Here is a 26,772-nt window from a genome sequence, read left to right on the forward strand (position 1 = left end):
ATGGCATATCAAGTGACCTGCTTGGATTTTTGCGGAATAACCCATTGTTTCTGAAAAGTAAAGCCAACAAAGGGGTTGTGAAATTTGAATTTGTTTGCTATGCGAACTTTTCCCAAAACACCCGATACAGGGGTAAAGAAATAATCCCTTGTTTCTCGGTGGCGTCAGATTTTCCACACGAAACATCGTCGATTTTGAAAGGCGGAAAATGCTAATTAGACATTTTCCAGTGTCTGCGATTTTGATTTAAGCTCATAAATACTCAGGAAGCTGGCATCAGCTTTAAACATACGCCCCTTCGCATGCTAATTTCCTTTGATGCTTTGATGTTGATATAAGAGAGAACCTACTTCGACGGGCTTTCTTTTTGCCTGAGGGAAGGAATTCCGTTTGATAACCGGAGACCTTACTAACATGGAAATTCCCGTGCAGAACGACAATGATAATATTCTTTACGTTTACAAACAGATTCACCAAGTGACAGATTCTCAAGGATAACTTACTGGCTGGAAGTTAATCCTTCATTTGCTATATAAGAGCCATGGTGAAGCCATCCATATCATTTCTCCAAGCCGTGCTTGCATATCTTCTCGATCTTATATATATCATTCACAATAACACCCTTGAACGTGTCCACCTCCATCGTGACATAGCCTTGATCCTAAACTCCAAGAGAAAACAGAACGAAGAAGAACGAGACGAAGGGGAATAGCAGTGAAGGAAGCGACCAACAGCCATGGCAATTAGAACCGCCGACGACCCCCCGACCGATGACACCCCAGTCATCGGCATCCGGATTGTCGCCCATCAAGTTTCTTCAACCGGTTTCAACCACTGGTCCATATACCTACGCACGCCGGACGGTGGCGCTACGCAAATGAACATGACAGCCACAGCTAACAACCGCACAGGGAATCTGGTCTGGTCCAAACACTCTAAAGATGAGCCGAACTCTATAGTCTTGGCTTGGGACTGGCCCGTTTCTGCCAATGCTAAAATTACAAATTTCATGAATGCCATCAGCCAGTGCAAGCGTGAGTCGTATACGTTCCCGGCGAATAGTGATGGATGCCGGCATTGGATGTAGGTTCAACTTTTCATCCCATATTTTCATCCCTTCAGTTTCCCAGCAGTCTGTGGCACCTACCACTTGCTTATTTTGCTAACCATCGCCTCTGCAGAGCCACGGTTTTGTCAGATTTTGTCGACCACAACCTCATTAAGGACGAGGTTTCTGAGAGAATGGTTGGAAACATGTGCTATCGGTATTATTTAGATGCATGCCCAACGTGGCTACCTATCATTCCAGGCACTTTCGCCAAGGAAATAAATACCGAGAATTCAGTGTTAAATCGGCTTGTATAGATGGGTATCGCTTTTCCCTGGGCCTCTCGTATCGGTTTCTTGCTTCCATATACAATGTTGAATTAAGAATTGCTTGATGAGTATATATCATTTTGTTTTCGGCGAGGAATAGTATAGTTGGATCTATAATTCAATTTTACCCAGAGTTTCATTGCTGGTTATTGATTTAGAGTAGGAGTTATTTGGCCTTGAATTGTTTTTCTCTTTCTCGAGGTTTTCCTTTTTGTTGGGGGGCGGGAGAGGGGGGTGTTGGTTTTGGGGGGGTATGTAATTAAATGATGATTCAATGCAACAAATTCCAGGCCCTTCATCCGCATCATTTCCAATTCTAGACATGCATATATATGCATATACTCGTTCCTGGTCATTTTCTGTTTAACCTCGGAGAGTTTAGTGAAATATCCTCAATCCAAGCAACAAGGGTGACCGATATGAAGATTGAAGCCGTAACTGTTCATATATATATAAATATATGCTGGTCACGGAACGGGGCCATGAATCGAGCCCAGCCAGTGCTATGTTATCAGTTGCATACGAACACATGTCCGATATCTGACGACTTTGGTGGACATCCATAGAGGCAGGCTTGTTCTCTTCACTTCACTTCCAACAACAATGATGCCACCTTAATTCTTTAAGGGTAGAGCCGAGTATTGCTGAATGAATGAATATATATGAATTTTTGGAGTACCCATAAATGGCGACCCCTGATCTACCAATCTGATTCTGATTTATCTAAAATCCTAAAAGAAATTTTCATCATATGTTTCAGTTTGGAAATGAGAAGACGTTCAGTTGTGCTTTGTAAAGGGGTGGCTTGGAGTGGAGGGGGTTAGAGAGGAGGAAGGGGGAAAGGTTCCCAAGAGAAAGGGAAAGGAAAAACTTCGGGATTGTTGATGAAAGGTGAAAAATCTTTGTTTTAGCGGGATAAAGGATTTTAGTTAAAATTTCATAAGCTGAAATGATGAAAATATGTTTCCTTTGTACCAAAGATTCTTGCTTCGTATCGCCATGCTTTGACCGATTCGATTGGATTCAACGGAAATTGAAAAAAGAGATGAATTTAGTATTAAAAAAAAGTAAGGGGCAAGTCGTTTCTACTTTGTGCTTTTCTTCTAGAGGCGGTCAAAAGAAAATTGAGAAAGAAGAGAAAAGTGGAAAAAAGAAAAGGCAGGGAGAAAAAAACACTTCAAGCAGACCCATTGGTATGCCCGTTGACATTCTCCCCATTACTCGAGACGCCATTTTGCTTCGCAACTCTAAGGGTCCTGCGAACGCGTACGCTTTCAGCAAGCTGCTCCAGCACTTCAACGGTCATTTCCCAATTGATACAAGCATCGGTAATGCTGACACCCTTGGCGAGGCCCGACGGACCTTCCGGCGGCACCTTCTGGTTCCCTTCATAAATATTCGACTCGATCATCACACCGATGATAGCCTCCTCGCCATTCCGCAGCTGGTCGCCAACACATTGAGCGACAATGGGCTGGTTGAGGTGGTTCTTTTTCGAGTTCCCATGCGAGCAGTCGACCATGACGATCTCGCGCTGCTTCTTCTGGCGCAGGTCTTGGCGAGCTGCTTTAATGCTCTCCGCATCATAGTTAGTCCCGTTCGTGCCGCCGCGGAGTATCACAAAGCCATGCTCGTTACCGCATGTCTTGGTGATGGCAGCTAGTCCTTGCTTCGTGACGCCGAGGAAATGGTGTGGATTTGCAGCTGCACCAATGGCATCGATGGCAACACCTAGGTTGCCATCCGTGCCGTTCTTGTAGCCAATGGGGAAACTGAGGCCCGACGCAAGTTCCCGGTGGAGTTGCGATTCGGTTGTTCGGGCGCCAATGGCGCCCAGGGAAATCAGGTCTGCAAGAAATTGGGGGGAGATTGTGTCCAGCATTTCGCTGGCGATGGGCATGCCCATGCCGTTCAAGTCAGCATAGAGCTTTCTCGAGATGCGTAAGCCCTTGTTGATGTTGTAAGATTCATCGATGTCTGGGTCGTTGATCAAGCCCTTCCACCCGACGGTGGTGCGGGGCTTCTCTAAATAGGCGCGCATGATGATACAGAGATCCGACTTCAGCTTGTCAGAGAGGCTCTTCAGTCGTCTAGCATATTCTAGGGCGGTATCTGGGTCGTGGATCGAGCATGGCCCGCATACAACGAGGAGACGGTCATCGCGTTGTTCAATGATTTCAATCGCCTGGCTGCGGCCGGATTGAACTGTTTCAATAGCTAGTTTTGGCTGTGTAGAGAGTTAGATAATTGTCTAATCTTCAATTGTCTATGCCCCTTTTGTTCGCCATAGATATTGTATGCTATCCTCGCAATTCGAGACAGGTGTGACTTACAGCACGGATTTCTGTCTGGAGGAATTGAGGAGAGAGGAGAGGGTCGTATCCCAGGACTAACATGTCGATCAGTTCTTGATGGGATTTTATAAGTTAACAGTATAAGATACAAAACCGAACTCACTCCTGGTATCTTCGTTGACTTCAACAGAAGCCTTTACCAGCGGCATTGTGAGGGTATGCGAATGGGTCACAGAGAGGTAAAAAATAATTCTTTGCAGGGGGCGGAAGGGAGGGGTCAGCCGAAATGGGTTTTTAAACTATCTTGGAGAAGTAATCAAACAGGGTGCACAAAAAGAAAACACAGCCAGTTTGCAGGGCGGCGCGGTATTTAAGAAGCAAATAGTAAGACACAAAATTGAGCTTTGTTTCTTTTTTTGTCGTCCCTGTTCTCTTGACGCATTGTTGTTTGTTACTCAGAAATTTTGGCCGGATGCTTGATAACGGGCTCAATGACTCAGCGCCAGGTTTTCATGTGCGATAACAAATTCTAGCTTGCACACGTGATTAGGGCACCCGAAGCTCTGTCGCCCGCCCCTTGAGCTATCCAGGACATACGAGGTGTGATAATATCTGGTAGATGATAGAACGTTACAACTACAATCTGGTTATCAGGCAGTTGTCTTTCCTTGATCGATGGTCCGGGGCTGCAACGGCAGTATTACAGCCTGCTGACATACTGGCATTGCACCCGATGTGCGTCATTCCTCCATTTTCTGCTGCTCGCGTACAGCTGCGGAATCCACAGCCAAGTGGCACACTCTTCAGGTCAGCCTTCACGAAGAGCCAGCTGTAAGTTTTAAGAACCAGGCGAATTCAGAATTTGGGATGTGTTAGATTGCGAGATGAGGGTCCTGAGGGGTGGAAACAATAGTATGAGAATGCAGATGACGCCAGGGATCATTCGACCCATGCCATTCAGTGGCTTCCCTGAAGCCAAGAGAGACCTCTTCATCATTCAGCGATGCCAATTGGCTCCACAGCTCAAGTTTGAGAATCTCTGGTGCCCACAGATTCGCGATCTGCTGGCGGGTTTGTGCCTGCCCGTCGTCCGGCCAAAAATAGGAATATCCTCGGTGCTTTTGGTGGCCAGGGCCCCTGCTTGCAGCCGTCCTTCTTTTGAGCTATGGCCATCGAGTAGCCGTCCAGAGAGCTAGCGCCCAACTTTGGGCGGTAAAATGGATGCTATGGCCCTTGTCCTGCATTTTTGATCTTCGGGTACGACTATTTGTTTTTCGGCTCGGGACATCCTAAACTTCTTCTCAAAATTGGACTTCTCAACACCCCTGGTTTGGAAGGCCTAGCTGTGTGGTTAGAAGCTACTAATGGTTTACGCAGTAGAGTCAATGCTGCAGTCATTTTGTGCTATCTTGTCCAACTCTCCCTCTCCGAGTGGGTAATACAAAGTGAGAAATAGGGTGTTGCAAATAATCGAATACGGGTCAATCGCATCCCGTGCTTCCGCCATCATGGCTAGAAAATTTTACTTAGGTTTAGGTGGCTACAAGATTTTGGCAGATTTGATTTTTGGAAAAGAAATCAACTTGGAAAACTTATATGAAGTTGATTTAATTTCTTGATTATGATTCCCCATGTTGTGTCCACTCCTCAAAAACCTAAGATCCCCAGAGCGGTTTATGAAGTAATGTTTTACGGGTATGTAGGACTGAGTGAATCCGTCCATCCAGACGCTGCAGTTCATATGACAAGAACAGGAGGATGGTGTCTTATCGCGAGTGCGTCAGTAATCTACTTGGATCATAATGTTGTCGATGCCAACGACTCAAACTCCCAAGCCCTGCAGTCTGCAGAGACGTACGACATCACCGTTGCTGGGTACTGAAGTAAAATGGTCAATGCGGGTCAAAATCCGAGCCGATCACCCAATCTTCAGCCTCTTGAAGAGTCAAGGGGCGAGATCGAGATCGTCATCCCGTCGGAAGGATTTTATCAGGATGAAACTTTTCCCCGAATACAAGTCCAAAGAGCTTGATAATTACTCATTTCGCATGCAACGCCAGTCCAGTCCAGTTATATAATCGAGTGCTCCGTACTTTGCCATTTTTGCGGAGTATCTTCGCGGCTTTGATTCGCACATTCGGGATACGGCTGACGGGATGCGGAGTTCCAAGGTTACTACTAGGCATCGATCAGCAAGACCCTGTGTACCCAACAGAGGACAGACAATTCCCACGGGATAACGATGCCTTGGTCAGAGCATTTGCTAGTGTTTGACACCACAGGACCAATTGCGCCCTCCACAATCAGCACTTGCCGTTGTTCTTTGGTCTCTGTTGCTGTTCCGTCAAAAAAGGTCTGGGCGCTGGAAATTTCATGCACTAGTTCGAAAGCAGTTAAACCAAAACAACCCTGAAGAGGAGATTCACGGATCAATATTTATCCATTGCCGGCCAATCCAGTTTAACCACATATTTTGGGCAAGCATTGCACGATGATTGGCCCAGGCGTGCTCAGGGCAACTTGGCTCGTTAGTTACTAAGCACGAGCATGACGCTGGATGAACCCCGAGCTCCATCGTTGGCCTCCAACCCCACACGTCTTCAAACAACCATCTCGAAGGATCAGACAGGAGCAGTATCATACTCGCTGAAACCTCGCATCATGTAGCGCTCATTTCTGCCTGGCTTGTCGTCGTTTGTCCCGCCCACTCGTATCCCAATATCTATTTGAATTGATTTCCTCCCTCCCTTTCCCTCTTATATGGTCGATTACAAACAGATTCCGGTGAGACTCCGTCTCTCTCATCCGTTGTTCTCCATTCTCCCGGACTTCGTGGTAGTGTCTCGTTCAGGAGGTGGGAATAATGTCGTGTATATCTGTCAAGCGACAACGGGAAGATTCTTTTGAAAGGGCGGATTTGGATTGGCATTGGGATCGGAAGGTTTGTATATGCTGGATGCAGCGAGCATTTGCTCCCGTCTTTTCAACAGCACAGAGGATTGTTCATTTCGAACGCTGCTATTTGTTCTTCAAATTTCGAATGCTAACCCTCCTGTAGAAGCCGCGACCACTACCTTTTCGAACCTCTCCCACGTCAAAACACACAACTCTGTTTTCTCAAACTCACCAATTCTTTGATACACCCACCGAATCTTCAGATGATGACGACAATGGAGCAACTTCAGAAGTTGCTATGGTGCCTCGATACCAGACGGGGAAGAAAGATGACATGACATATCTTTCGATCAGAGTGCAGCCATGTCACGACAACGACTCCGACGTCGAGATGACCGACCTACCCCGTTCCTCCTCGAACACCATCGCTCCATGTTCAGCAGCGGAGTTGACGCCCAATTGGTCCGGGAGCGTGATGTCATCACCAATCCCGCATCGTTTGATTGTCCAATCTCTCAATATCAGCGGTGGCCGCACTGCAACACCCATATATGGACATTTCACTGCAAATATGAGCATCAACGCTATGAGAGAGGACTCCGGTACTGCAAATGATACTTCCGGATTCGTGCCTCCATCCACCACCATTTCTGATAGCATCGATGTTGCAACTTCTATCGCTTCGTCTACCAGATCCTTAGTTGTGTTATCAGATGGAGAAGACCGGTGGCGTCCCCGGAGACTCCCAAGCCCGATCAGTGAAGGTGAAATTTCCCCAATGACCACTTTCTCCCAGATAGACCGGCATTTTGAAAGCACAACTTTAGCCACTGCCAACAATCTCCGAAAATCTTCGTCCTTCACTCACTCCTGGGAGAAAGAGCCCGCAGACACATCTACCTTAGAACCGCAGCAACGCTCTTTGACACCGCACCACAGCCTAAATCACAATATCACATCTACTGCTAATGACACTTCTGGAAATTCTACCTTCAGCGACTATACTAAACAACCCGTCCCCGATCAAAAGCAGAGGTGCCACATCGATGATAACCCATCCATACATACCTGGAGCCGACAACCAGCATACGACAATGCATCCTCGGAAAATAGCGATACAGCCATCCCTCAGAGGAAGAAAACCGGCGGCCCGAACAAAATGAGCATTGCCATGGGTTACCGTGCCGATTGTGATAAGTGCCAGAGGCGTGTACCGGGACATTATAGCCATATTATTCGCGGGTGATTTGAAATTTTCTTGCCTTTTTTTTTTTTGTTTATTTTCATTTTTCTTTGCTTTTTCCCCTTCTTTCTAATAAAAAACGCTTCCTACTTTTCAATGTATTGTACTGTACATTATAGTTTTTCTACCCATCTCTAGCATGATTTATGAGATTTATGAGGTTAGTTGAGTTTGTTTTGGATTTTTGATTTTTGATTCTTCAGCCGCCTATTCCCAGCCCTTGAGGCAATGATGACTGTTTTTGTATATGGATCACTTTTTGTCCCTGCTTCTCATGAGTCATATAACTGATGTGTATATTACATGATGGTTTTTGATTTCTGTGAATGCAATAACTCTCATTGGTGGTTTACACCTGATCACAGAGGATTTATTTTACAAATAAACCTAGCTGGCAGTAGAAATATAAATCAATCCGCAGATGAAGGGAATAAATGCTGTATCATGAGTGAACATGAGTGAATTGAAAGTATCAGCCACCTTGAATCAAACCTAGTAGGATTCTTTCTCCTCTTCATTCGGTATTATTTTCCACACTCTTAACGACAAGGGTATATATATTGGTTTTTTCTCATATATATTGGTTTTGTCTCATCTACTCCAGCTACTTGATTGTAAAATTTTTAAAATTCTTCAAAGAAAACCGGATAAAAACATTTGATGATAATAAATAATATATAGAATGATAATATCAGGGAAATGCCAATAGAAACGAAGGACAAGTAAGAGAATATAACCCCTTCAGATAAACGGACAAACGAAATTTCGAGTCAAAAGTCCCCAGGTGGGCGATCAACTGCGGCCCCCCTTTCCCCAGATCATAGTCTACAGAGCTTCTGCGACGGAGGATACGGCTCTAGCCAACAGTAAACAAACAAACAAAAAAAAAATAACTCCGATATACCATGATTCCATATGACCATTATACAGCCTTCATATCCCATAACCATAACCATAACCATAACCATAACCACGTAGCAAATAGCATAAAATCCCATCGTCATCATCATGAAATCATTACAACCTAAACCAAAACGACCTCAGACACACACACACAACAACTCGTCTTCAAAGATAGATCGACTCCATCGGCTCCATCGGCGCTGTCCCCTTTGCATCCACTCTCATCGAACCAAGAAACTCAACATCCTCCTCCATCACCACCGCCGCCGCCGCCGCCATCACCACCACAACCGCCATGGCCGCCACCGCCATCACCACCCCCATCATAACCACCGTCGATGCCTCTGCTCCACTTCTTCTTCTTCTTCTTGGTGGTGGCGGGCGGGTAATAATATGTTGACGCGAAGCGTTGATCTGGCCTAGGGTAGTAGTGGACCGGGCGGGGTGCTGGGGTTCTGTACTCTCTGTCCGAGGAGGAGAAGCACATTGTTGATTCTATTTTCCCTCTTTTTTTCTGTGACAGAGGAGTGCGTTTTGCGCGTTGCTGAACTTTCTCTATGGCGTTGTTGTGTTTCGTTTTCGGGTCCTCAATCGGTTGCGTTATGCACGGACATGTGAGTTCGGTTTTGACTTGGAGAGACAAAAACCAGGTTGAGATAAAAAAGAGAGAAAAAAGGTATTAAGTGGACGGTTGATATGAGGTTTTGATATCAAAACACACCGGCAGAAAAAAATTAGGTTAGGCGAGTTCTCCTCTGATGATGATGGAGAAGAGGATGGATGTAAAGACGATCGATAAGCCAACTCTTCAAGGGCACGGTTGCATCTTATATATATAGACAGTTTCTATCAGCTCTGACAAGGGTATGATGAAAGAAAACATCACCTCCCCCCCGCTTGATTGATATATTTAGAATGGAGTTTCACAGCCCAGAATAAGTGATAACGAAGGCAAAGTGGGAAGTTCCGCACTAGTCATGGATGTGTGTCCGCGATGCTTCCTGGCCTTGTGATCCGCCTGCATAGCCACCCCTGGGGCCTCGGGAAGGCTGAAAAAAAAAAGGAAGAAAGAAAGAAAAGGTTCCCACGCCCGAGGCAGTCCAATGAACAAACATTTAGACTGGAGGGTTCGCTTGCATGCAAATATGGCCATATGAATGCGCGTAAAAAGTAGAAAATACAGATGTAGCATGGCCGCGGAGTCAATCAGTACAGGTGGGCTAGGCTACCATGATATGTCGCCGAGCGTCCAGATGCATTACATAGTAGGCCGGCAGTGAGGCTGTTCGACAAGAATGACGGAATTCCTGCGACCTGGAGAACCGCTCGACTCTGAAGAGCGAACGCATTCGAAGCGCAGTACACTTCTCGGGCGAGCTTGGCATGGAACCCCACCCTCTCGAGCATAGGTGGATATCTCGTATTGGAATGCTGGCAGACAGAAAGGCGGCTCGAGAGGCAGAACGAGGTGAGGATCCCCGTGGCAGGTGGGGGATCGAGCAAGCTTTGAATGCGATTATGTTTGAGGAGATAAAGGAGACTTTTGTCGAAGGCTGATGAGAATCTGAAAACTGAAACTGATAAAGAAACTGTATGCAGAGTCTTACCGCGCTCCCTGCCTCTGCCCTCTTCCTGTCCCCTGTAACTACAGAAGCTATAAGCCGCTAGAGAATCAGAAGATAACGGATGACAATTGCATTATTCTATCAACTCGTCTACGTACAATGGGCAAAGGCTGACAAAATACGGCGCCCAGTCTCGGGCTCGATGTGAAAAGGCTCCATGCCGGCAAAAGCCATTAGAGTTGAATATACAAAGCGGTTGCCGAGATCTGAGCCGAACGCGGATTCTCCACCCGGGCCAAGCTCACGTGGTTGCTCCATTGCCAACATTTCGCTGAGTTCGATATCATCGTCCTCGACGCGGTTGACACCAACCATGACCAACGAGGGCATGGTGGAAGGATGGCAAACGGCGTGAGTGAGCGTACTTATTGAGTCGTTGGGGTCGTTGAATAATGGCTGCTTCGCCCCGTCCATCAACCATTAACATTAACGATTTCTGCTCAGCTTGCCGGAGCACGGGAGTGTCCACTCTCGGTTGAGCGTTTAGCCGCTGTCGACAGCCAGGTGGGAAAAACAGTTGGACCCGATCTGCAAAGCTGGATGTGTCGAACTGTTTTTTCAGCGGACCATATCTGACCTTTTTTTTTTTCCTGACTGGTTTGTGCATTATTATCTGCTTCCAGGCTGCCACCTAAACTTCATATCACCGGCGTGAGAGACGCTTTTTTCCCTTTGACTGCAAGTTGTTACACATAGCCGCAGCTATCATGTCAGGGACAGCTCAGAAAGGCCTACGGCAAATTCTCCAAAAGTCTCCGTCCGATGTCGTCATCCTCTCTTCACTGCGAACAGCAGTCACCCGGGCTAACAAAGGCGGATTCAAAGATGCCTACCCCGAAGAACTGATATCTCATGTTCTGCGCGCGACACTCGCGGCGAACCCGCAGCTGGACCCGACCTTGATCGGTGATGTGGCCATTGGAAGCGTTCTACAAGAGTTGGGTGGCACGAAGGCCGCGCGAATGGCTCAGATTCATGCCGGTTTCCCACCTACAGTACCTTTCCATACCGTCAGCAGGCAGTGCAGCTCTGGGTTGGCAGCTATCACCGCCGTTTCACATTCAATCTCCGTGGGTGCGATATCCGTTGGAATTGGCGGGGGCATGGAATCCATGACGCGCAATTATGGTTCGCGGGCCCTTCCTACGGTTCTGTGGCCGGAACTGCGCGACTCGCCCTCCAAGGATGCGAGAGACTGCATCATGCCGATGGGCATCACATCTGAGAATGTTGCGGAGCGGTACGGTATCACGCGCAAGGATCAAGACTTGTTTTCTGCAGAGTCCCATAAAAAAGCTGCGGCGGCACAGGAGAAGGGACTGTTCGATGCCGAAATTATACCCATTACAACTAAAACGTTCCCTGAGGGTCAGCCTGAGGGGCCAGCGACGGAAATTACGGTCACTAAAGATGACGGCGTCAGGGCGTCGATCTCCCTTGAGAAACTAGCTACTCTTAAACCAGCGTTCTCGGCAGCAGGATCAAGCACCGCTGGAAATAGTTCTCAGGTCAGTGATGGTGCGGCTGCCACGTTGCTCATGCGACGCTCCACAGCAACAGAACTTGGCCTCACGTCCGGCATCATCGGAAAATGGGTATCCACGCAAGTAGCCGGTTGCGCTCCTGATGAGATGGGTATTGGCCCTTCCGTTGCTATTCCCAAGGTTCTATCACACACCGGCCTGTCGATCTCCGATGTTGGAATCTGGGAAATCAACGAGGCGTTCGCAAGCCAAGCTATCTACTGTATTCGAAAACTGGGAATTGATGAAAGCAAGGTTAACCCCAAGGGTGGGGCAATTGCCTTGGGACACCCGTTGGGGGCAACTGGTGCGAGGCAGCTTGCAACTCTGCTCCCGGAGATGGAGAGGCAGGGAGAGCGGGTTGGAGTTGTGAGCATGTGTATTGGAACGGGAATGGGAATGGCAAGTGTGTTTGTCCGGGAATAGAGTTTTGACGATATTGGAATATTGGAATATGCTTGTCATGTTTGTGTCTATTTTGGGTTATGCTATTTCAATGCTCTCCTGTATTTGTCGACTCGAGGTGGACTTGCATCTGGGGCCCCTTTTTGAGAGATACCAGAATCGAATTGGAATCCGTTCCTTGTGTGTTAGATATGGATGGATTGTGCTGCAAAGAGTTGGTTTGGCATAAAGGTGTCAAACGACACACCTCACTTATATATTTTCCAATCACCGTATTGAAATGACTATTTTACTACTTATTTTTTCAGATTATTCCTCATCCCTTCGGTGATAATAATCACGTGACCAATAACCTACCACCTTGGAAGTTTCTCTTCCTTTTGCTAGCGAAAAGAGGATGGAAAGAAAAAAAAAATTCGTTTCAACGACGAAGTCAACGAAACGCCAACAATGTCGCTGCCAGCACGTCTGCTAGCTCCATTGGAAACCGCACCCGCTCGAATATCTAGTGCATTATACGTTTGCTCGACCTGTAGACGTCAATGCCTTCCCCAGGCTCTCCGATCCGTCAACCAATTCCAATTCCGCCAGTACCACCCATCCAACAGCAGCCAAAACAACGATAACGGCGACTTGCCCGTGACCGAGAAGCTGCGCAGGAAGATATGGGGAACGGACAAGCCTCCGGGAGTGAAGGATCCATACGGAAGTGAAAGCCAGCTCGACCATGTCGAACCTCCAGTGGAATTGTCGCAGGCGGACCCTCTCCTCGAATCTGAAATGGGAGAGGAGGACCAAGGAATGCGCGTTGCTACTGCGGAAGAGAAAGCCCATGGGGAATATAAGAGTGCGGATACCTGGGAAGGTTTAAGACAGGTCGGTGCGGAGCAATGGTGGGAGAATCCTCCTAAAGCTGAGGATTATTTCGAACCGTACGTTTTACCTTTTTTGAGCGGTTTCCTTTTCCTTTTCCTTGTTTCTTTTCCGGTTTCCTAATCTTATGGCTGCGTTCAATAATATACATGGAACCCTACATTTTCCAAATTCTTCTGAATATCCCTTCCACAAGCATGAGCCCGATAATAGTCTAACCGCCCGCCCGTGCAGATTTATGGCTCTGGAGAAAGCTACGTCCCGCACCAAATTTTACCAAATCCTCCATCAAGCCATGGTCGAATTGCTCATATTGAAAGACATGAAGAAGCCTCTTGCGGACGGCTGCAACATCCTCGGCTACGAAGAAGCTATCCTCTCCATTATTAACCAGGCGGAGGTGAAGATGAACGATTCAACTACCCCATCCCTGACTTTCCACGGCGAGGAAGCGAAGACTGCTATCTACGAATGGTTTGCTCAACTTTATGAACCGATAGAAGGTAGCGCCGAAGCAGAAGCCGAAAGAACCACCGTTGTTGCAGAATCTAGTGAGACACAAGATATTACGCCCGAGGAGGAAGCACAGCTTGCTGCCGCCGAACAGGACGAGGTGGATACCAATGGGCCAACAACTTATCGCCCAAAGAATCTCGACTTCCTCCGCATCCCTCTTACAGACCCGGAATTTAAATTTGCTGTAAGCTCGCTCATATCCATCCAATTGACTTCATACATTGGGCCTCACATGAAAGATTTTCCTCTCTCCCCTTCTTCTCCATTTTTTCCCTTCCTCGTCCTCTCCACCTTAAACACAGAGGACCTAGCTCTAACAAAACCACACAAAAATAGTACCTCAAACGAGTCAGCCAATTAACCGGCTACCGCATCCCGGATCCCCAACTCGCCAAAATAACCAAGCCATCACGACTCCTCAGCTTCCTCACTCAAGTGTCCAAGCCGAAGCCGAAGAAGCTAGCAGAGCACCTTCTTAAGGACGAACGTCTGACCAGCCTGCCCAATGTTAAGATCATGGATAGGCGATACACGCCGATCGACAAGGAGAAGGAGATTGGGCGGTGGAAGCTTATCGAGGAGGAGTTAACGAGGCGGGGATTGCCAGTTACTGGTCGGGTGCGGACATGAGGAAAGTGAGGATGCAGGTTGGGGAAGCATTTTACAGTGCTGTGCTGTGCTGCGAAGAGGAGGCAGGATGGTGTAACCCCTTTTTCCCCGTGGCGCATGGCACGCGGTTGTAGATTATTTGCTTTTGGATTTTGCTATTCATCCACGTTCGGAACTTTGGGAACTTTGTTTGTGTGTGTTTTTTTTCTGGCCAATTCTTTTGTGATATCATTTTGTATAGATATAGGTATATACATGCTTGCTTTAACCACAGATAGAGTATGGTTCATGACAAGAGTGAAAACGCCATCTTACATCCCAGGAGTGATTTCTCGCCGCATTTAAGATTGTCATTCCGAAGTATATGAAATCGAATAACTAACTAGGCCCCAGGAGTTCCTATTTCGATAAAGTATAGGAAACATCCACAGTTTCCTTCCGACGTAAAACAAAATTCCCAATAACGTCTTCTTATCCATTACATGAGTTCTATCCCTTAAAAACCCCGTCGAAAGTCAACGACAACCTGCAAAGGAAAAAAAGGTCGCAAACATGGCCGTCAGGGAGACGCGGAAGGAGAATATATATATTCTGGCCAGTTCCAACTTTGCAACTGGCAAGAATAACTATTTGACCAGCCCCCAGAAGTTACCTTCAAGTCATCACCAGAAGACTTGCGGCATCTAACATCGACCTCACACACATATAGGACATCTATCCTAACCTGGTCACAGCCATATTCGCATACCCGTGTCGCCAATTCCTTGTAATGCGTGGATCTGATGGATAGAAGCACATAAAAGCCTTATGGGCAAATTGTGGGCTTGCTACAGATTATCAACCAGGGATGGCATGAGTTTCGCAAGCCTTTGCATCCAACATATTGAAGGTAGTTTAGGACAAGGAACTCTCCGAAAACCTCAGCCTAAATATAACGGCAGGTGGGTCACTGGCGAGAACCCTAGAGAAGCTGCTAGTGCAGGGTATAGCATACTTGTGAACAGGGAGGAACCCATGATGAGGCTACCCAACGTTTCAAAAGTCTCATCTTTTCGCCGACGTTGGTATCGAATAGCCTCTGGTCATGAAATCAGAGTCCTTGCCTCGCTCTCTCGTAGAATCGGACGAGAAGAGACTTCGTATTGTTTCGTTGTCACCTATCATTTTCCGTCGTTTATTGCGTTCCCTCTCCTCCTCAAGTACGCGAGCTGTCAGCCGCGCTGTTGCAGCATTCTTAATTCCTGAAGGCGCTGGAGTGGATGTCACACTATCAGGTCTACTGCTGGGTGCAGATTGATGTTTGGAGGTAGCTGTTCCGCTATCGAGAGCAGAAGCCGGTTCAGAACCGGTTGTTGTAGAAGCAGTGGATTCAGCGCTATTCCCGTTTTTCTTTCGTTTCTTGTTGGAGCCAGGAGCCTTCTTAAGCGAGTGTGTCAAGCCCTGGCTATTCAAATCTTGCACACGAGATATCAAGCGCTTCTTTTCAGCGTCCTGCGACGGGAGAATAGGAATAACGTTTTGGAGAAGGTACCCCTCGTTACACTATAACATTTCATAGGTCAGTGATCAAGAACCACACAACATAGCATGAAAATGAGAGATGACAGATATACCAACCTGTAAGCATTTGTCGGATTTCATTTCTCGGATCGCTTCTTCTGAGAACGCATGGCCACAGGGAACTAGGTAGACTGACTTCACGTTTGGACCCAGCTCTTTACGAGTGATAGGACAGACCCTGCGCTTTTTACCGTCCCCACCATCATCGATCTCGAACTTTACTTCCACAATATCGCGAAGCCCTTTGACTCTTCCTTTTAATATCTCTTCGCAGTCGGCTTTCGAGCTAATATCTTCCGTGTCATCTGCCGGCAGGAGAAACTTTAGTATCGCGTCCTTGTTATAGAGAGTTCCGCTGGAATCAGATACAATAGGCGCAAGCAGCTGCTTATGCGAGAGAGGGCAAGTCGACCAGTAATGCTCTAAGTGTTCGCGTAGGGTTTCTTTAAGCTCGGTAGTCGTGGGATTACGTGTTGCGGACTTCACAAGTTCGCATCGCCTTGGAATACTATATGTGAGTTAGAATACGCCGTTCCGTCACAACCCACGGATAGACTTACCTTCCGCCATCATTACCCATGTTTTTAGTTTGGTATTATTCTGTATTAGCAACCAAGCAGTGGCAATTTCAATGGAATGTTGAGTTGGTGATGACGGCAAAAGAGGTTGATTGATAGTTAGACCGGTTAATAGTTTTTAAGTTCCGAGATATTGGTTACTCAGCGGCCAAGACTGCGTGTGATAGGCCAACGTTGATCCAGCTCCCAAACCCAAGGTTAGAGAATGAGAAAGTGGTAAAGCGAGCAGGCAGGCTTCACAGTAGACCCAATGCCTCCATCATGAAACATTCCAGCAGGATTTTCGTTGCTTTGGGTGCAACCATATGTTCTTCCATTGGTGCGGTGGGAAGTGATGCCTCTGTGCGTCCTCGGGGTGTAGGTCCGGAGTGTAAGTGTATACAAAAATGCTGATTTTAAAGCCCATTTCTCTTGACAAACTGCTTCCTTGGTTCTTCGCAATGGTCTATTTTGCAAGTAGCTAGCTGACATTAAATCAATATCATCCTGGACATTAGTTAGTAAATATTACAAAGACTCTTCCACTTTCACCTGCATTTCTAATCCCTCCATTCAAATTCCCTTCTCCGCAGTGAACGATGATTACTGCGACTGTCCTGATGGCAGCGACGAACCGGGCACCTCGGCATGCGCCTATGTATCGCAGTTTTCTCCTTCTGACTTTAAGGATGATAAGGTTAACCGTACTCCGGTTCTCCCCGGATTCTACTGTGTTAATAAAGGTCATAGACCATCAGTCATATCGTTCCAGCGAGTCAATGATGGCGTTTGCGACTATGAGATGTGCTGCGACGGTAGCGATGAATGGGCCCGGGTTGGTGGCTTAAAATGTGAGAATAGGTGCAAGGAGATTGGAAAAGAATGGCGAAAGAATGAAGAAAAGAGGCATAAATCCCTGACCGCGGCGGTGAAGAAGAGGGCAGAGCTTGTGAAAGCTGCGGCTAAACTACGAAAGGAGGTGGAAGACCGCATCTCGGATCTTGAAGTGGAAGTTGTGGCCTCAGAGTTGAAGGTGCAGAACCTAGAACAAGCTCTCGAAACAGTCCGGGCCAACGAAAGGGGCAAAGTGGTGAAGGGCCAAAATAAGGGCAAAGTTAATGTTCTTGCTGGACTAGCCAAGGAGAGGGTCGAAGAGTTGCGAGGGGCATTGGTGCAGGTGCGCCGGGAAAGGGATGAGAATTTGGTGAGAGTTAGTCAACTCGAGGCCATACTATCAAAATTCAAGGAGGAATACAACCCAAATTTCAACGACGAAGGCGTAAAGCGTGCTGTCCGGGCCTGGGAAGATTATGCTGCGCGTGGCGATACAGGTAGCGATGGCGATGAAACGCTAAATCGAGATCTGGATGAAATTTGCAAACCGGACGGTGAAAATTCAGGCATTGACTGGGATCATTGGGAAAATGAACAAGATGTAGAATCTGAAATCGGTCTTCGTAAGTTTATTTATTTTCTTATCCAAAATTATTTGTTAGCCATATTACTGCTGGAAGATGCTAATACACATTCCACAGTTTACAAAGTCGCCGCCTATCTTCCCGATTCATTGATTAACTACTTCGAAGATAAAGTTCTTCAACTCCGCTCGTTTTTAATATCAAATGGCATCCTTGCGGATAACAGCGGCGACTTAGGCACCACAGAGTCCAGAGCAGTGACGGAAGCTCGGAATGCACTTTCTACTGAAGAATCATCCTTGAATAGAATTCGCTCTGAGTTGGAGGATCAAAAATTAGACCTTCACAAAGACTATGGAAGTGATTCCGTATTTCGCTCGCTGAAGGGCTCATGCATATCTAAGGACTCTGGTGAATATACCTATGAACTCTGTTGGATGGAGAAAACGAAACAAATACCCAAGAAAGGCGGATCCACCACAACAATGGGCACCTTTTCTGCGTTTACTACAATTACTGTCGATGAGCAGGACTCAAATGGGAAGGTCGTCCCTCAAAAAAAGATAGCACTGGAATACACCAACGGACAAACATGCTGGAATGGCCCCGCACGTTCAACCAAGATTGTTTTGGAATGTGGGGAGCAGGATGAGATCTTGAAGGTTACGGAAGACGAAAAATGCGTGTATAGTATGTTTGTGACGACCCCAGCTGCCTGTGAAGAAGTTTCCAAGAACAGCAATGCCGCCCGTGATGATCGCAAAGACGAGCTGTGAGGGAACAAACGAACCGCAGAAAAATTTGATAATATTTGGTTAGTTACACAGGATTGTTGCAAACTAGATGGGCTTACGTGCTTACTTCCACCTTTATTCTTTATTCTTCTTGTTTCTAGCAGACTTGAATTCCTTCACAGTAAGATTATCTATTTCCCTGTGCAGCCTGGTAGTGTCATTTTATGCTGGTTTCTCGTCGCTCTTATCTTTGTTGTGTCATCATTCCATTTACACATGCTTCGCTGCTCCTGACTTGAATGCTCGTGCGGATACCTCATTGAAATGACGGTAGAGAATCCACAACTGATACACAAGCTAGCCCGCCATAATACAATAACATGAAAAAGAGCCATTACCAATTTCAAACCTTCCTCAGAAACAAAAAAAAGAAAAAGAAAAACTCCTATATGCTCAAACCTTCAGAACATTGATCTCTTCTACAATGACTTTAGTAGAAATCTTCCATTTGACTGATGTCTTCTCGCGACTTTAGTCTTGATCGGCAAGATTCGCATTCTGACCTATTCTGACCTACGAAATCATTTTTATATATGGAAAAAATGATATTAAAAGAAAGAAAGAAAGAAAGAAAATTCCCAAAGTTAACAATGCGGGGTCAACTGACCGACCGTCCTGCCGTGTCCCTTTGCTTGGTGAAAGAGGCGTCTCATTCCGCAAAACCCGTGTGCTTGGACCCCCGCACCAGTGGGAAGATGTCCATATCTATTATCCGATGCGAGAACGGAAGAGAACATGACATGTATGACACGGAGGTACGACATAGGGCTGCATCACATTCGAGGAAGGCATTTGTGACCTCATGGTATTCTAAAATCGGCTGATTTGCATCTATGTTTCCTAGTACGGAATGGGGATTAAGGTTGTATTCTGAATAATGGTGGAGATGTCATTGCTTTAATGAAAGTATGTCTTTGAATATTCGCTACATCTCAACACCCAACACAGCCCAGACGCATGCACACCAGCTCACAGGCACACCCCCTTACTTGCTCTTCAGAATTTGCTGGCCCCTTCAGAAAAAAGGGCCGGGCAAGCTCAAGATACACAACAACCAATGTCGAATTGAAAATATAAAAGAAAACAGGACATGCTGGTTCCGAGAGCCTGAGGCAATTGATTCTCTTTCCTCCGTGGTTTGAAATTTTTTTTCTTCCAACTTGCTTGATAACGAATCCAAGTTAGGGTAGACGTGGGGGAAACGTTAGGAAATATAACGCTAGTCTCGTCCTAAGGTATGAGGGATTTGAATGGACGTATCGATCAAGGAGACTTCGGATACGTTAAGAGACCTTCTCAGCGGCGGGGAAAGACGTTATATAAGGCAGGAGAAAAGTGGAAGAGAGAGAATTTAGCTCATCGGGAGCTGCTTAGTGCTGTTGTAAAAGTCAGGTGAGTATACACAAACGTAGATTCTGTTTATATTAACTTACACTGCAGCTGCCGCAGCCGCAGGCGTTGCAGTCACCAGAGCAGCAGTTGCAGTTGCAGGGAGACATTTTTGGATGGGTGGGTTTGAGTGGTGAGTTTGTTTGAAAATTCGGTAAGATATTTAAGTTGCGTTTGGATGTATGGTGGTCAACGAGCTATCCTTGAAAATGGGAGAGAGAATCTCATGAGGAAGAGGGGGACATGAAGCCCTATTTATGTTCTTTCTCCCCCATCACGGACTCTCCCCCGCAGTTCCATGGTTCGTCTTCTGATAGCACGTGTGCGGATCCGACAAGGCGTTGACTGGACAAAGAGGGATTTGGATGCAGATTGTGGAAGGACAAGTCCTTGTCATGCATTTTGTATCAGAAATTCAAGATGTGAGAAACAGAGTTAGCATGGGTAATGTGGAAAAACGGTTGGGTGACCCTTGAACCATGATGCAAGGCTCCCAGCTACCTCCTGCAACCATTGGAGAGGAGGTGGTCGAATTGCGTGTCTCCAGGAAGAGAGGATCAAAACTTAAAACCGAAAAAGCTGATATGTGGAGTTTCAATTTGCCAGCTGCCGCACAAGAGCAAGTTTCATTTCTCATTTCGCACATTTTGTTGAAAGAGCTTTGTACGATTCCCCATGCCACCCCAGCTAGCTTCCAACTCCATTTTTGAGAGATTGTGCACTGTCCTCGACACGGCGACCTACAGAATAAGAGGATGAACCAGACACCAAAACATGTTCATTGGCCTTGACAAGCATCCGCTTGGGTTAGCGCCCTTCGGTTGGACTCTGACGATTCTCCATGTTCAACAGACTTCCGGCATGGTGGCATGGCAATTAGCCATCTCAACCCCCACTGCGTGTTAACAAGGCTGAGCCAGAACAATCAAGCGCGTTTTCCACAAATACAATACTTCACAGGTGGTCCATGTGATTCATGTTTGGGCCTCTATCTCCATATTGCTGATTGGGCTTGCCAAGGAGGTGGATCAGGCCGTCGGAAATTTGTCTTTTGAAAAAAAGAAACAACTGGAAATATTGGTTGAGATGTGAGGGTCTGTTAAGGTAAAACAAAGATAAGCACCTCTCTTTTCTCCCGACCATCCACGGCCGCGTGTGGAAAGCCTAGCTGATACCTGCTAGGTAGAGGATGTTGTTTTGTGTCCAATGATGTATATCAAAAATTTCATTGAGAGAGAGTCTTATGTAATCAGTGTTTCCCTCCTCAACGAGGTCAACACGATTGGGGGTTTGATTGATTCGTCCCCTCTACCAGCATGGCGCTGGTGGTGATTGAGCTCTTTTGCCCAGTGGCCTTACAAACACTGCTTGTTGTTGACCGCAGTGGAAAACTTGAAACTAGAAACAAACGCAACTTGCACGCTCTGAAAAGGCCCACTTGTCTTCGCAATCTGTGGCTGGTAGATTGATGCAAAACTTAATGCAGAGGATTTCCTCTGCATTAATTTTTCCGGGGAATTCTCTATATTTTTGATGATGTGATGGGGGATCTCAATACCCCCGTTCTGTCTATGAGCCTCCCATCGTTCGTTATCCACTCAAACACCCTATTGCATACGTGGCGCATTTGAGTCCACTTCTCTGTTCCGATTCGATTCTCTGGCTGTTGGTAGGTGATTCGTTGTGGAAAATCGCCTACGGCCCTGAAGGCCGTTTGAAAGACTCTCTCATGGCTTGATTGAAGGGAGTTTTCCGAAAATTTGGTGGGCCAGGAAACAGATTGCCATGGCAATGTCCTGTATTGCATTTGCTTGGCTAACAGTGCTGGAATTCGAATGTCAAGAATGGTCGGCGACAAGTACTCCAAAATCATCCATCTCATTATCATATTGGAGACTACTGCCCCTGTTTTGCGAATTATGCATGACAATAAAAACTATCTCGAGGTTCATATTGCATTTAAGTGGAATATGCATCACGTTTCGCTATTCTAACGCCCCTTCAATAACCGTTTCTCCGGCCTCTATGGTAGCATTTTCATCCAAACCCACCGAGAGCTTCTCATAGATCTTCGTGATTTCACTATGCAGCTCCGCCATAGAGTCATTGATAAGCTCCTTAGGGTCACCGACAAGAAGCGTTCGGAAACCTCCAGCCTCCGCGTCCATCTCTACAAGAATGGCGTTGCTTGCTTTGATGTTTCCGTACATTACCGGGAACACAAGTCCAGTTACGATCTCAAATTGCTTCTCAGGCCATACAGAAATTTGGTGTTTGTTTTACGATCAATTGTTAGCATTCGATACACATCCTTTGAAGGGTGCCATGAACTCACCTAGGATTTGCGTTCGAAAATAGGCGGCGCTCATGCTGGATGAAAGTGTGGCTGATTCGAGAGGGGTTCAGCTATGTGGGCCTGGCAGGGAGATATTTTCAATGGTGAGTGCTTTGGATTGAGGACGTTTTCGCAGAAACGACGTTCTTCCACCCTCTTTGTATGCCCAGAAACAGGTCCAGATCCAGTCATTCATTTTCACAATGCAGAGGTTCGTTTTAATTCCAACACTACTGGAGAGAGTCAATCCTTTGCCTCCTCTAGTAAGAGAGGCTCATGGAGACAGGGCATATCCAACGCTAAATGGCGGGCACGGCTCCGTTCCTGAGGCTCTTTATCTGAAAGAGAATCCATTGTCACGAAATTGAGCTTCGAAATACGCGTGAAGCTTGACGGGGGACGTGCATTGCCATCCATCCAATCTAGCCCAGAAATCTCATGTTTTCACGGATCATTTTGCTCGACACAAACTCACCGCTTCCCTAATCTACCGCATAGAGTGGATAATTGAAGGTTTGTGACCGAATTATAGAGTTTGTTTCGGTTCTGTACTCACCCCGGACAGCAATTAACTCGCGGGATTTGTTCTTGACGGAATCACTTCGCAAATATGCTATTATTCGACCGTGCTGGAGCTGGCCCCACAATCAAGTCGCCGATTCACGCTCCCAGCCAACGAACACCTACGCAGCGTAATCAAAGGAATGTAGAGGGATCATGGATGTGATGGGGGAAACAACGTTTTTTATTAAAAGCCTCATCCTACAAGAAGATGCATGAACATGGGAATGAAGTACATTAGTTTCATGGGTAGTACAGCCTGGGACGACACAATGCTCTCGAGATATAACACTTTCGCATGGAAGTACAAATAGGGCTTTCCAAAATAGCGCGGCCGTCCGAACATCAGTTGTTGGTCAAAATCAATGAGACCTTCGTTGACACCCTTGTGGAAGTAGATACTTGATTCAAACGTCTACTAGCGAAAAATGAACGCCTAGAAACGTTGAGAACATAAGAAGCTTGAACAGCTGGTAGAACAAGGATTAAATCTAATACCAGGTATTATTCCATCTTCAGCCTTAAAACGAGTGGACAGTGATCTGAAGGTTCCCTTGATGTTTATAAGAGGCGAAAGTGGGTGAGCAAGGTGAGGGCCTCAGCACCACAAAATTTGCAGGCGGGCAGACTTATAACGCATACAGAATAACAAATAGAAGTTTCAAGTGTCTCTTTCTTTACGGAACTACGGTAAATAGCCTCCCTATAAAAACACCAGCCATATTGTCCGCAGATACTAATCACCCCCTTCCATAGCAGAAAAATAAATGACGATTATTGACGTATACCGTTCACGGAGGCCTGGTAACAGGAAAACGCTACTTCCCACGTCATTTGAGAGTCGAATAATAACAACCTGCTCCCTCGATCAATCGGGGAATCTGGAAATCGAACGAAGGAGGAAGATATGCCTGGCTGGGCATTACAAGGGCATGTTTATTTCTAAGGTTTAATCGTCAGATAAAACGCCCGAGTACGCCCAGTGGAGAGTATCACTTACGCAACTGCATTGCCCAGAGGGACACTGGCAGGAAGAGCCACAAGCGCAGCCACATTCACCTATTTTTCGGCGCAGACATGTCAGTACGGTGTTGAATATATGAGATAATGCAAAAGCTCTACTAGGCAGAGAGCGAGCAAGATGACAAGCGGGGGATTCGCATACCCATGATGAAATTAATGCGGGGTAATTGAGAGAGCTCTGGTTGATATTTGGTATAGTATTAGGTAGATGATCGAATTTCCATAAAGGTTTTCTTGGGGGTCGCTGGAGGAAGAGAACAAAAGGAAAATGCCCCGAAACAAAACTGGAACCAGGGCTTTATTTATATTCGTGTGCACAGAGGGGGAAATAGACTCAGACAACGCGGGGCAAATCCGCTAGTAAACTTTTTTGTTGGCCCATAAAATTAACCTAGTCACATACCTTTGTCCGAAGAAGAACAGTGACTCAATAGCAGAAAGGATCAAACAAAAAACAAGTCACGCCTAATACCATCTCTAGCTCACACACTCCATGGCCTTGCTTGCATAGCGAGTGAGCAGATTATATGTCGGCGCCCGCCAATCAGGGGATTCTGCCTGCCTGAGGCGATGATATGAACTCACATTCTGGATCTTTCGAATTCGGGATAAAATAAGAGGAAATTGTTCCGACTCGTGGAATGCATCGGGACTTGTGTTTTACAGGATTAGTGCATTCCTCTAATGTCCTTCCATGATTATGAGTTGGGCTCCTTCGACGCGTGATTTGTTTTTCTTTTCTGGCTGTCGTTATCTACATCTCCATTGGCCGCTTTTTTTTTGGCGGCAACTTGGAACCCGCAGGCTTACAGGAGTTTTTTTTTTTTTTTTTTTTTCCTTTTTTGAAACTTGGTTCTTCGTGTGAGTGTGGGTGTACGGACATGAGCATATATACAATAATAATTGAGAAGAGTCAACTTACGTGATGAAATCTGTCGCTGTTGGCCCACGTAAGAGCAATAAACTTTATTCTCCAAGCACAATCATAAGAGAACTTTACCTCAAACATGACAATGATGCGTCATACATTGACTTCTAAAAACCTCTTCGATATATCTGGTGATTTTCCGCCTCCGCATCACATCCATCTTCCAGACCCCGCCTACTAAAGTCCCATTTCAAGTATCTCACTGCATACCTCTGGAAGCTAATCCGCCCCAGCTCCCAATGCAGCCCGTGCGCCAGTCCCCCCCTGACACTCATACCCGACCTCATATCACAATGCCGGAAAACCGTAGCGCCGCAAACCCCACAAAAATTTCTATAGACATAGACGCTAGGAGAGGTTTGATATCGTTTCAGAGTTCCCAAGTCATCGTAGAAGTTCGAGCCGTTCAATCTTTTGAAGATAGCTGGCCGTGAAATGTATGCCCAGCTGCGAATCGGGAAGCCAGATGCCCGCCAGCCGGAGTTGCAAACACAAAGGGCGGTAGGACATTTTGTCCCGTTGTTGCACAGCCATCACTTTACGCCATTGGGAGTAGTTGCTACTGCTGCTGTTGAGGGCGAGGTAGAGGAATGGTCGGGAACCAAAAATGTCAGACCAAGAGGACGTGGCGAGGTGGGATGTTGTTGATCCTGGGAGGTTATGAAAAACTTGACGCCTTTGCCCTCGCAACTTGCCACTAAGATTTGGCTGAGGAGGACGTAGGGATTGAGCACTCCTGCGGATCATCGTTTGATATATGGTGTCACATCCGGTTTGCAGCGATTGCTGGAAACAGTGCGGGTAGCTCCTATAGAACATGTGTAGCGTTCTATTCCTCTCCAAAGAACTGCTACGTCTAGCACTAGCAGACCAAAGCTGTTTCTGTCGACCGCGCTGGCTAAACACAGATGCGTTATGGACTCCGTCAGAGATTCGCTGTTTTCTATATTTCCTCTCGCTGCTATGAATTTTTGCTCGTACCCTCCAGTTTCCTTGAGCTAGAGAAGAAATGTGCACTACACGTTCCACAGAACCAGCAGCTCGAAGCCATAGGCCGAGCGTATTCGATAAGACAAGCCCGTTGATATCAGGCGATGATTGCGTGCTTTGTTTCAAAGGGATATAGGAGGATGTGCATAGTAACCCAGTTGTCCGACGACAGGCGTCACAGAGGAAGAGTGGAAGCAGGGATGGACTGTGCATCGCTGAATCTCATAACCAGCCCAGTGTCACGGTTCGGGAGGCGCCATCGCACGGACACGAAATCCGTGCTGCCATTTTTCCTTGATTCGGCACGCCGAGTAGAAGGATGATGTACCGCAATGCTGCATTCATTCTGGAAAGGAGTTTGCTCCCCTTGAAGATATACGTCATTGGCGGGATGACCGTGATAGGTTTCTCTAAAAAAAAAATATGACAAATAAGGAGAAATTTCCGTTACATCCCTTCTCCGTGAGTGCAAGTGCGCTGCTAGGATAGACAACACACTTGATTTGCCGTTGCGAAACTACTTCATTGAAAAGAAGTCTATATCAAGTGTTAGGTTGCGCTTAGAGCGCCTTTTCCCCCTGGCCCCCTGCCCAGCGCTCGCGACTAGCTGAGTGGCCTTTCAACCTCATGGACATGATTTCAAAAAAGCAAACAGCCAATAAAGCCAATTCGCCCAAGGCTATATTTCCTCCTAATGGAGGGATTGAGATATACTGCTACTGCTAGGCGTGTGCAAGGTATCCCTGAGCTAATCCTCACAGGGCGCGCTTCGTTTTGAACTTCCCTGAGTTCTAATTATTAACCCCTTGGATAAATATTATTGCTAGCTAGTGGGATGGAGGAATGTCTTCTGTGTCTCTCTTGAAAGTGGCGCCAAAATACGCTTAAGGATCCCAAAAGGCGGCCCATACACGGTTAACCAACCCTAGTATTGAACAACATCATCACGTTGCA

At 46.6% G+C, this 26,772-nt stretch overlaps 13 protein-coding genes across 13 annotated transcripts; 7 read left to right on the plus strand and 6 right to left on the minus strand.

Moving 5' to 3' along the window:
* Nucleotides 1-736: 736 nt before the first annotated feature.
* Nucleotides 737-1,365, plus strand: HCBG_07075 (uncharacterized protein; the record flags this gene model as incomplete). Its single annotated transcript, XM_045434124.1, has 2 exons — nt 737-1,083; nt 1,182-1,365. The coding sequence occupies 2 exons, from the start codon at nt 737-739 to the stop codon at nt 1,363-1,365; spliced, it is 531 nt and encodes a 176-aa protein (XP_045284915.1).
* Nucleotides 1,366-2,039: 674 nt separating this feature from the next.
* HCBG_07076 (phospho-2-dehydro-3-deoxyheptonate aldolase) lies at nt 2,040-4,136 on the minus strand (the record flags this gene model as incomplete). The annotated part of the gene is made up of 3 exons (XM_045434125.1): nt 2,040-3,604; nt 3,711-3,766; nt 3,835-4,136. 3 exons carry the CDS (start codon nt 3,878-3,880, stop codon nt 2,555-2,557), a joined length of 1,152 nt encoding a protein of 383 aa, XP_045284916.1.
* A 461-nt stretch (nt 4,137-4,597) lies between these two features.
* HCBG_07077 (uncharacterized protein) lies at nt 4,598-5,553 on the plus strand (the record flags this gene model as incomplete). The annotated part of the gene is made up of 3 exons (XM_045434126.1): nt 4,598-4,742; nt 5,066-5,116; nt 5,375-5,553. The coding sequence occupies 3 exons, from the start codon at nt 4,598-4,600 to the stop codon at nt 5,551-5,553; spliced, it is 375 nt and encodes a 124-aa protein (XP_045284917.1).
* Nucleotides 5,554-6,303: 750 nt separating this feature from the next.
* HCBG_07078 (uncharacterized protein) lies at nt 6,304-8,156 on the plus strand (the record flags this gene model as incomplete). Its single annotated transcript, XM_045434127.1, has 2 exons — nt 6,304-6,612; nt 6,730-8,156. 2 exons carry the CDS (start codon nt 6,535-6,537, stop codon nt 7,810-7,812), a joined length of 1,161 nt encoding a protein of 386 aa, XP_045284918.1.
* A 1,762-nt stretch (nt 8,157-9,918) lies between these two features.
* On the minus strand, nt 9,919-10,667 carry HCBG_07079 (uncharacterized protein; the record flags this gene model as incomplete). The annotated part of the gene is made up of 2 exons (XM_045434128.1): nt 9,919-10,265; nt 10,436-10,667. 2 exons carry the CDS (start codon nt 10,665-10,667, stop codon nt 9,919-9,921), a joined length of 579 nt encoding a protein of 192 aa, XP_045284919.1.
* A 377-nt stretch (nt 10,668-11,044) lies between these two features.
* On the plus strand, nt 11,045-12,286 carry HCBG_07080 (3-ketoacyl-CoA thiolase; the record flags this gene model as incomplete). Its single annotated transcript, XM_045434129.1, has 1 exon — nt 11,045-12,286. The coding sequence occupies one exon, from the start codon at nt 11,045-11,047 to the stop codon at nt 12,284-12,286; it is 1,242 nt and encodes a 413-aa protein (XP_045284920.1).
* A 429-nt stretch (nt 12,287-12,715) lies between these two features.
* HCBG_07081 (uncharacterized protein) lies at nt 12,716-14,284 on the plus strand (the record flags this gene model as incomplete). The annotated part of the gene is made up of 3 exons (XM_045434130.1): nt 12,716-13,197; nt 13,373-13,838; nt 13,991-14,284. 3 exons carry the CDS (start codon nt 12,716-12,718, stop codon nt 14,282-14,284), a joined length of 1,242 nt encoding a protein of 413 aa, XP_045284921.1.
* A 350-nt stretch (nt 14,285-14,634) lies between these two features.
* Nucleotides 14,635-16,426, minus strand: HCBG_07082 (DUF602 domain-containing protein; the record flags this gene model as incomplete). The annotated part of the gene is made up of 3 exons (XM_045434131.1): nt 14,635-15,805; nt 15,881-16,331; nt 16,384-16,426. The coding sequence occupies 3 exons, from the start codon at nt 16,401-16,403 to the stop codon at nt 15,308-15,310; spliced, it is 969 nt and encodes a 322-aa protein (XP_045284922.1).
* Nucleotides 16,427-16,622: 196 nt separating this feature from the next.
* On the plus strand, nt 16,623-18,953 carry HCBG_07083 (vacuolar sorting-associated protein; the record flags this gene model as incomplete). The annotated part of the gene is made up of 3 exons (XM_045434132.1): nt 16,623-16,771; nt 16,899-17,837; nt 17,916-18,953. The coding sequence occupies 3 exons, from the start codon at nt 16,663-16,665 to the stop codon at nt 18,572-18,574; spliced, it is 1,707 nt and encodes a 568-aa protein (XP_045284923.1).
* Nucleotides 18,954-19,182: 229 nt separating this feature from the next.
* On the plus strand, nt 19,183-20,457 carry HCBG_07084 (uncharacterized protein; the record flags this gene model as incomplete). The annotated part of the gene is made up of 3 exons (XM_045434133.1): nt 19,183-19,347; nt 20,033-20,101; nt 20,299-20,457. The coding sequence occupies 3 exons, from the start codon at nt 19,183-19,185 to the stop codon at nt 20,455-20,457; spliced, it is 393 nt and encodes a 130-aa protein (XP_045284924.1).
* A 1,046-nt stretch (nt 20,458-21,503) lies between these two features.
* On the minus strand, nt 21,504-22,191 carry HCBG_07085 (uncharacterized protein; the record flags this gene model as incomplete). Its single annotated transcript, XM_045434134.1, has 2 exons — nt 21,504-21,886; nt 22,029-22,191. The coding sequence occupies 2 exons, from the start codon at nt 22,189-22,191 to the stop codon at nt 21,504-21,506; spliced, it is 546 nt and encodes a 181-aa protein (XP_045284925.1).
* Nucleotides 22,192-23,038: 847 nt separating this feature from the next.
* On the minus strand, nt 23,039-24,409 carry HCBG_07086 (uncharacterized protein; the record flags this gene model as incomplete). The annotated part of the gene is made up of 5 exons (XM_045434135.1): nt 23,039-23,819; nt 23,878-23,936; nt 24,043-24,144; nt 24,304-24,326; nt 24,391-24,409. The coding sequence occupies 5 exons, from the start codon at nt 24,407-24,409 to the stop codon at nt 23,708-23,710; spliced, it is 315 nt and encodes a 104-aa protein (XP_045284926.1).
* An 803-nt stretch (nt 24,410-25,212) lies between these two features.
* On the minus strand, nt 25,213-26,031 carry HCBG_07087 (DUF636 domain-containing protein; the record flags this gene model as incomplete). Its single annotated transcript, XM_045434136.1, has 1 exon — nt 25,213-26,031. The coding sequence occupies one exon, from the start codon at nt 26,029-26,031 to the stop codon at nt 25,213-25,215; it is 819 nt and encodes a 272-aa protein (XP_045284927.1).
* Between the last annotated feature and the right edge of the window lie 741 nt (nt 26,032-26,772).

The sequence above is a fragment of the Histoplasma capsulatum genome (assembly GCF_000150115.1).
Source record: "Histoplasma capsulatum G186AR genomic scaffold supercont2.11, whole genome shotgun sequence".
Lineage (NCBI taxonomy): Eukaryota > Fungi > Ascomycota > Eurotiomycetes > Onygenales > Ajellomycetaceae > Histoplasma > Histoplasma capsulatum.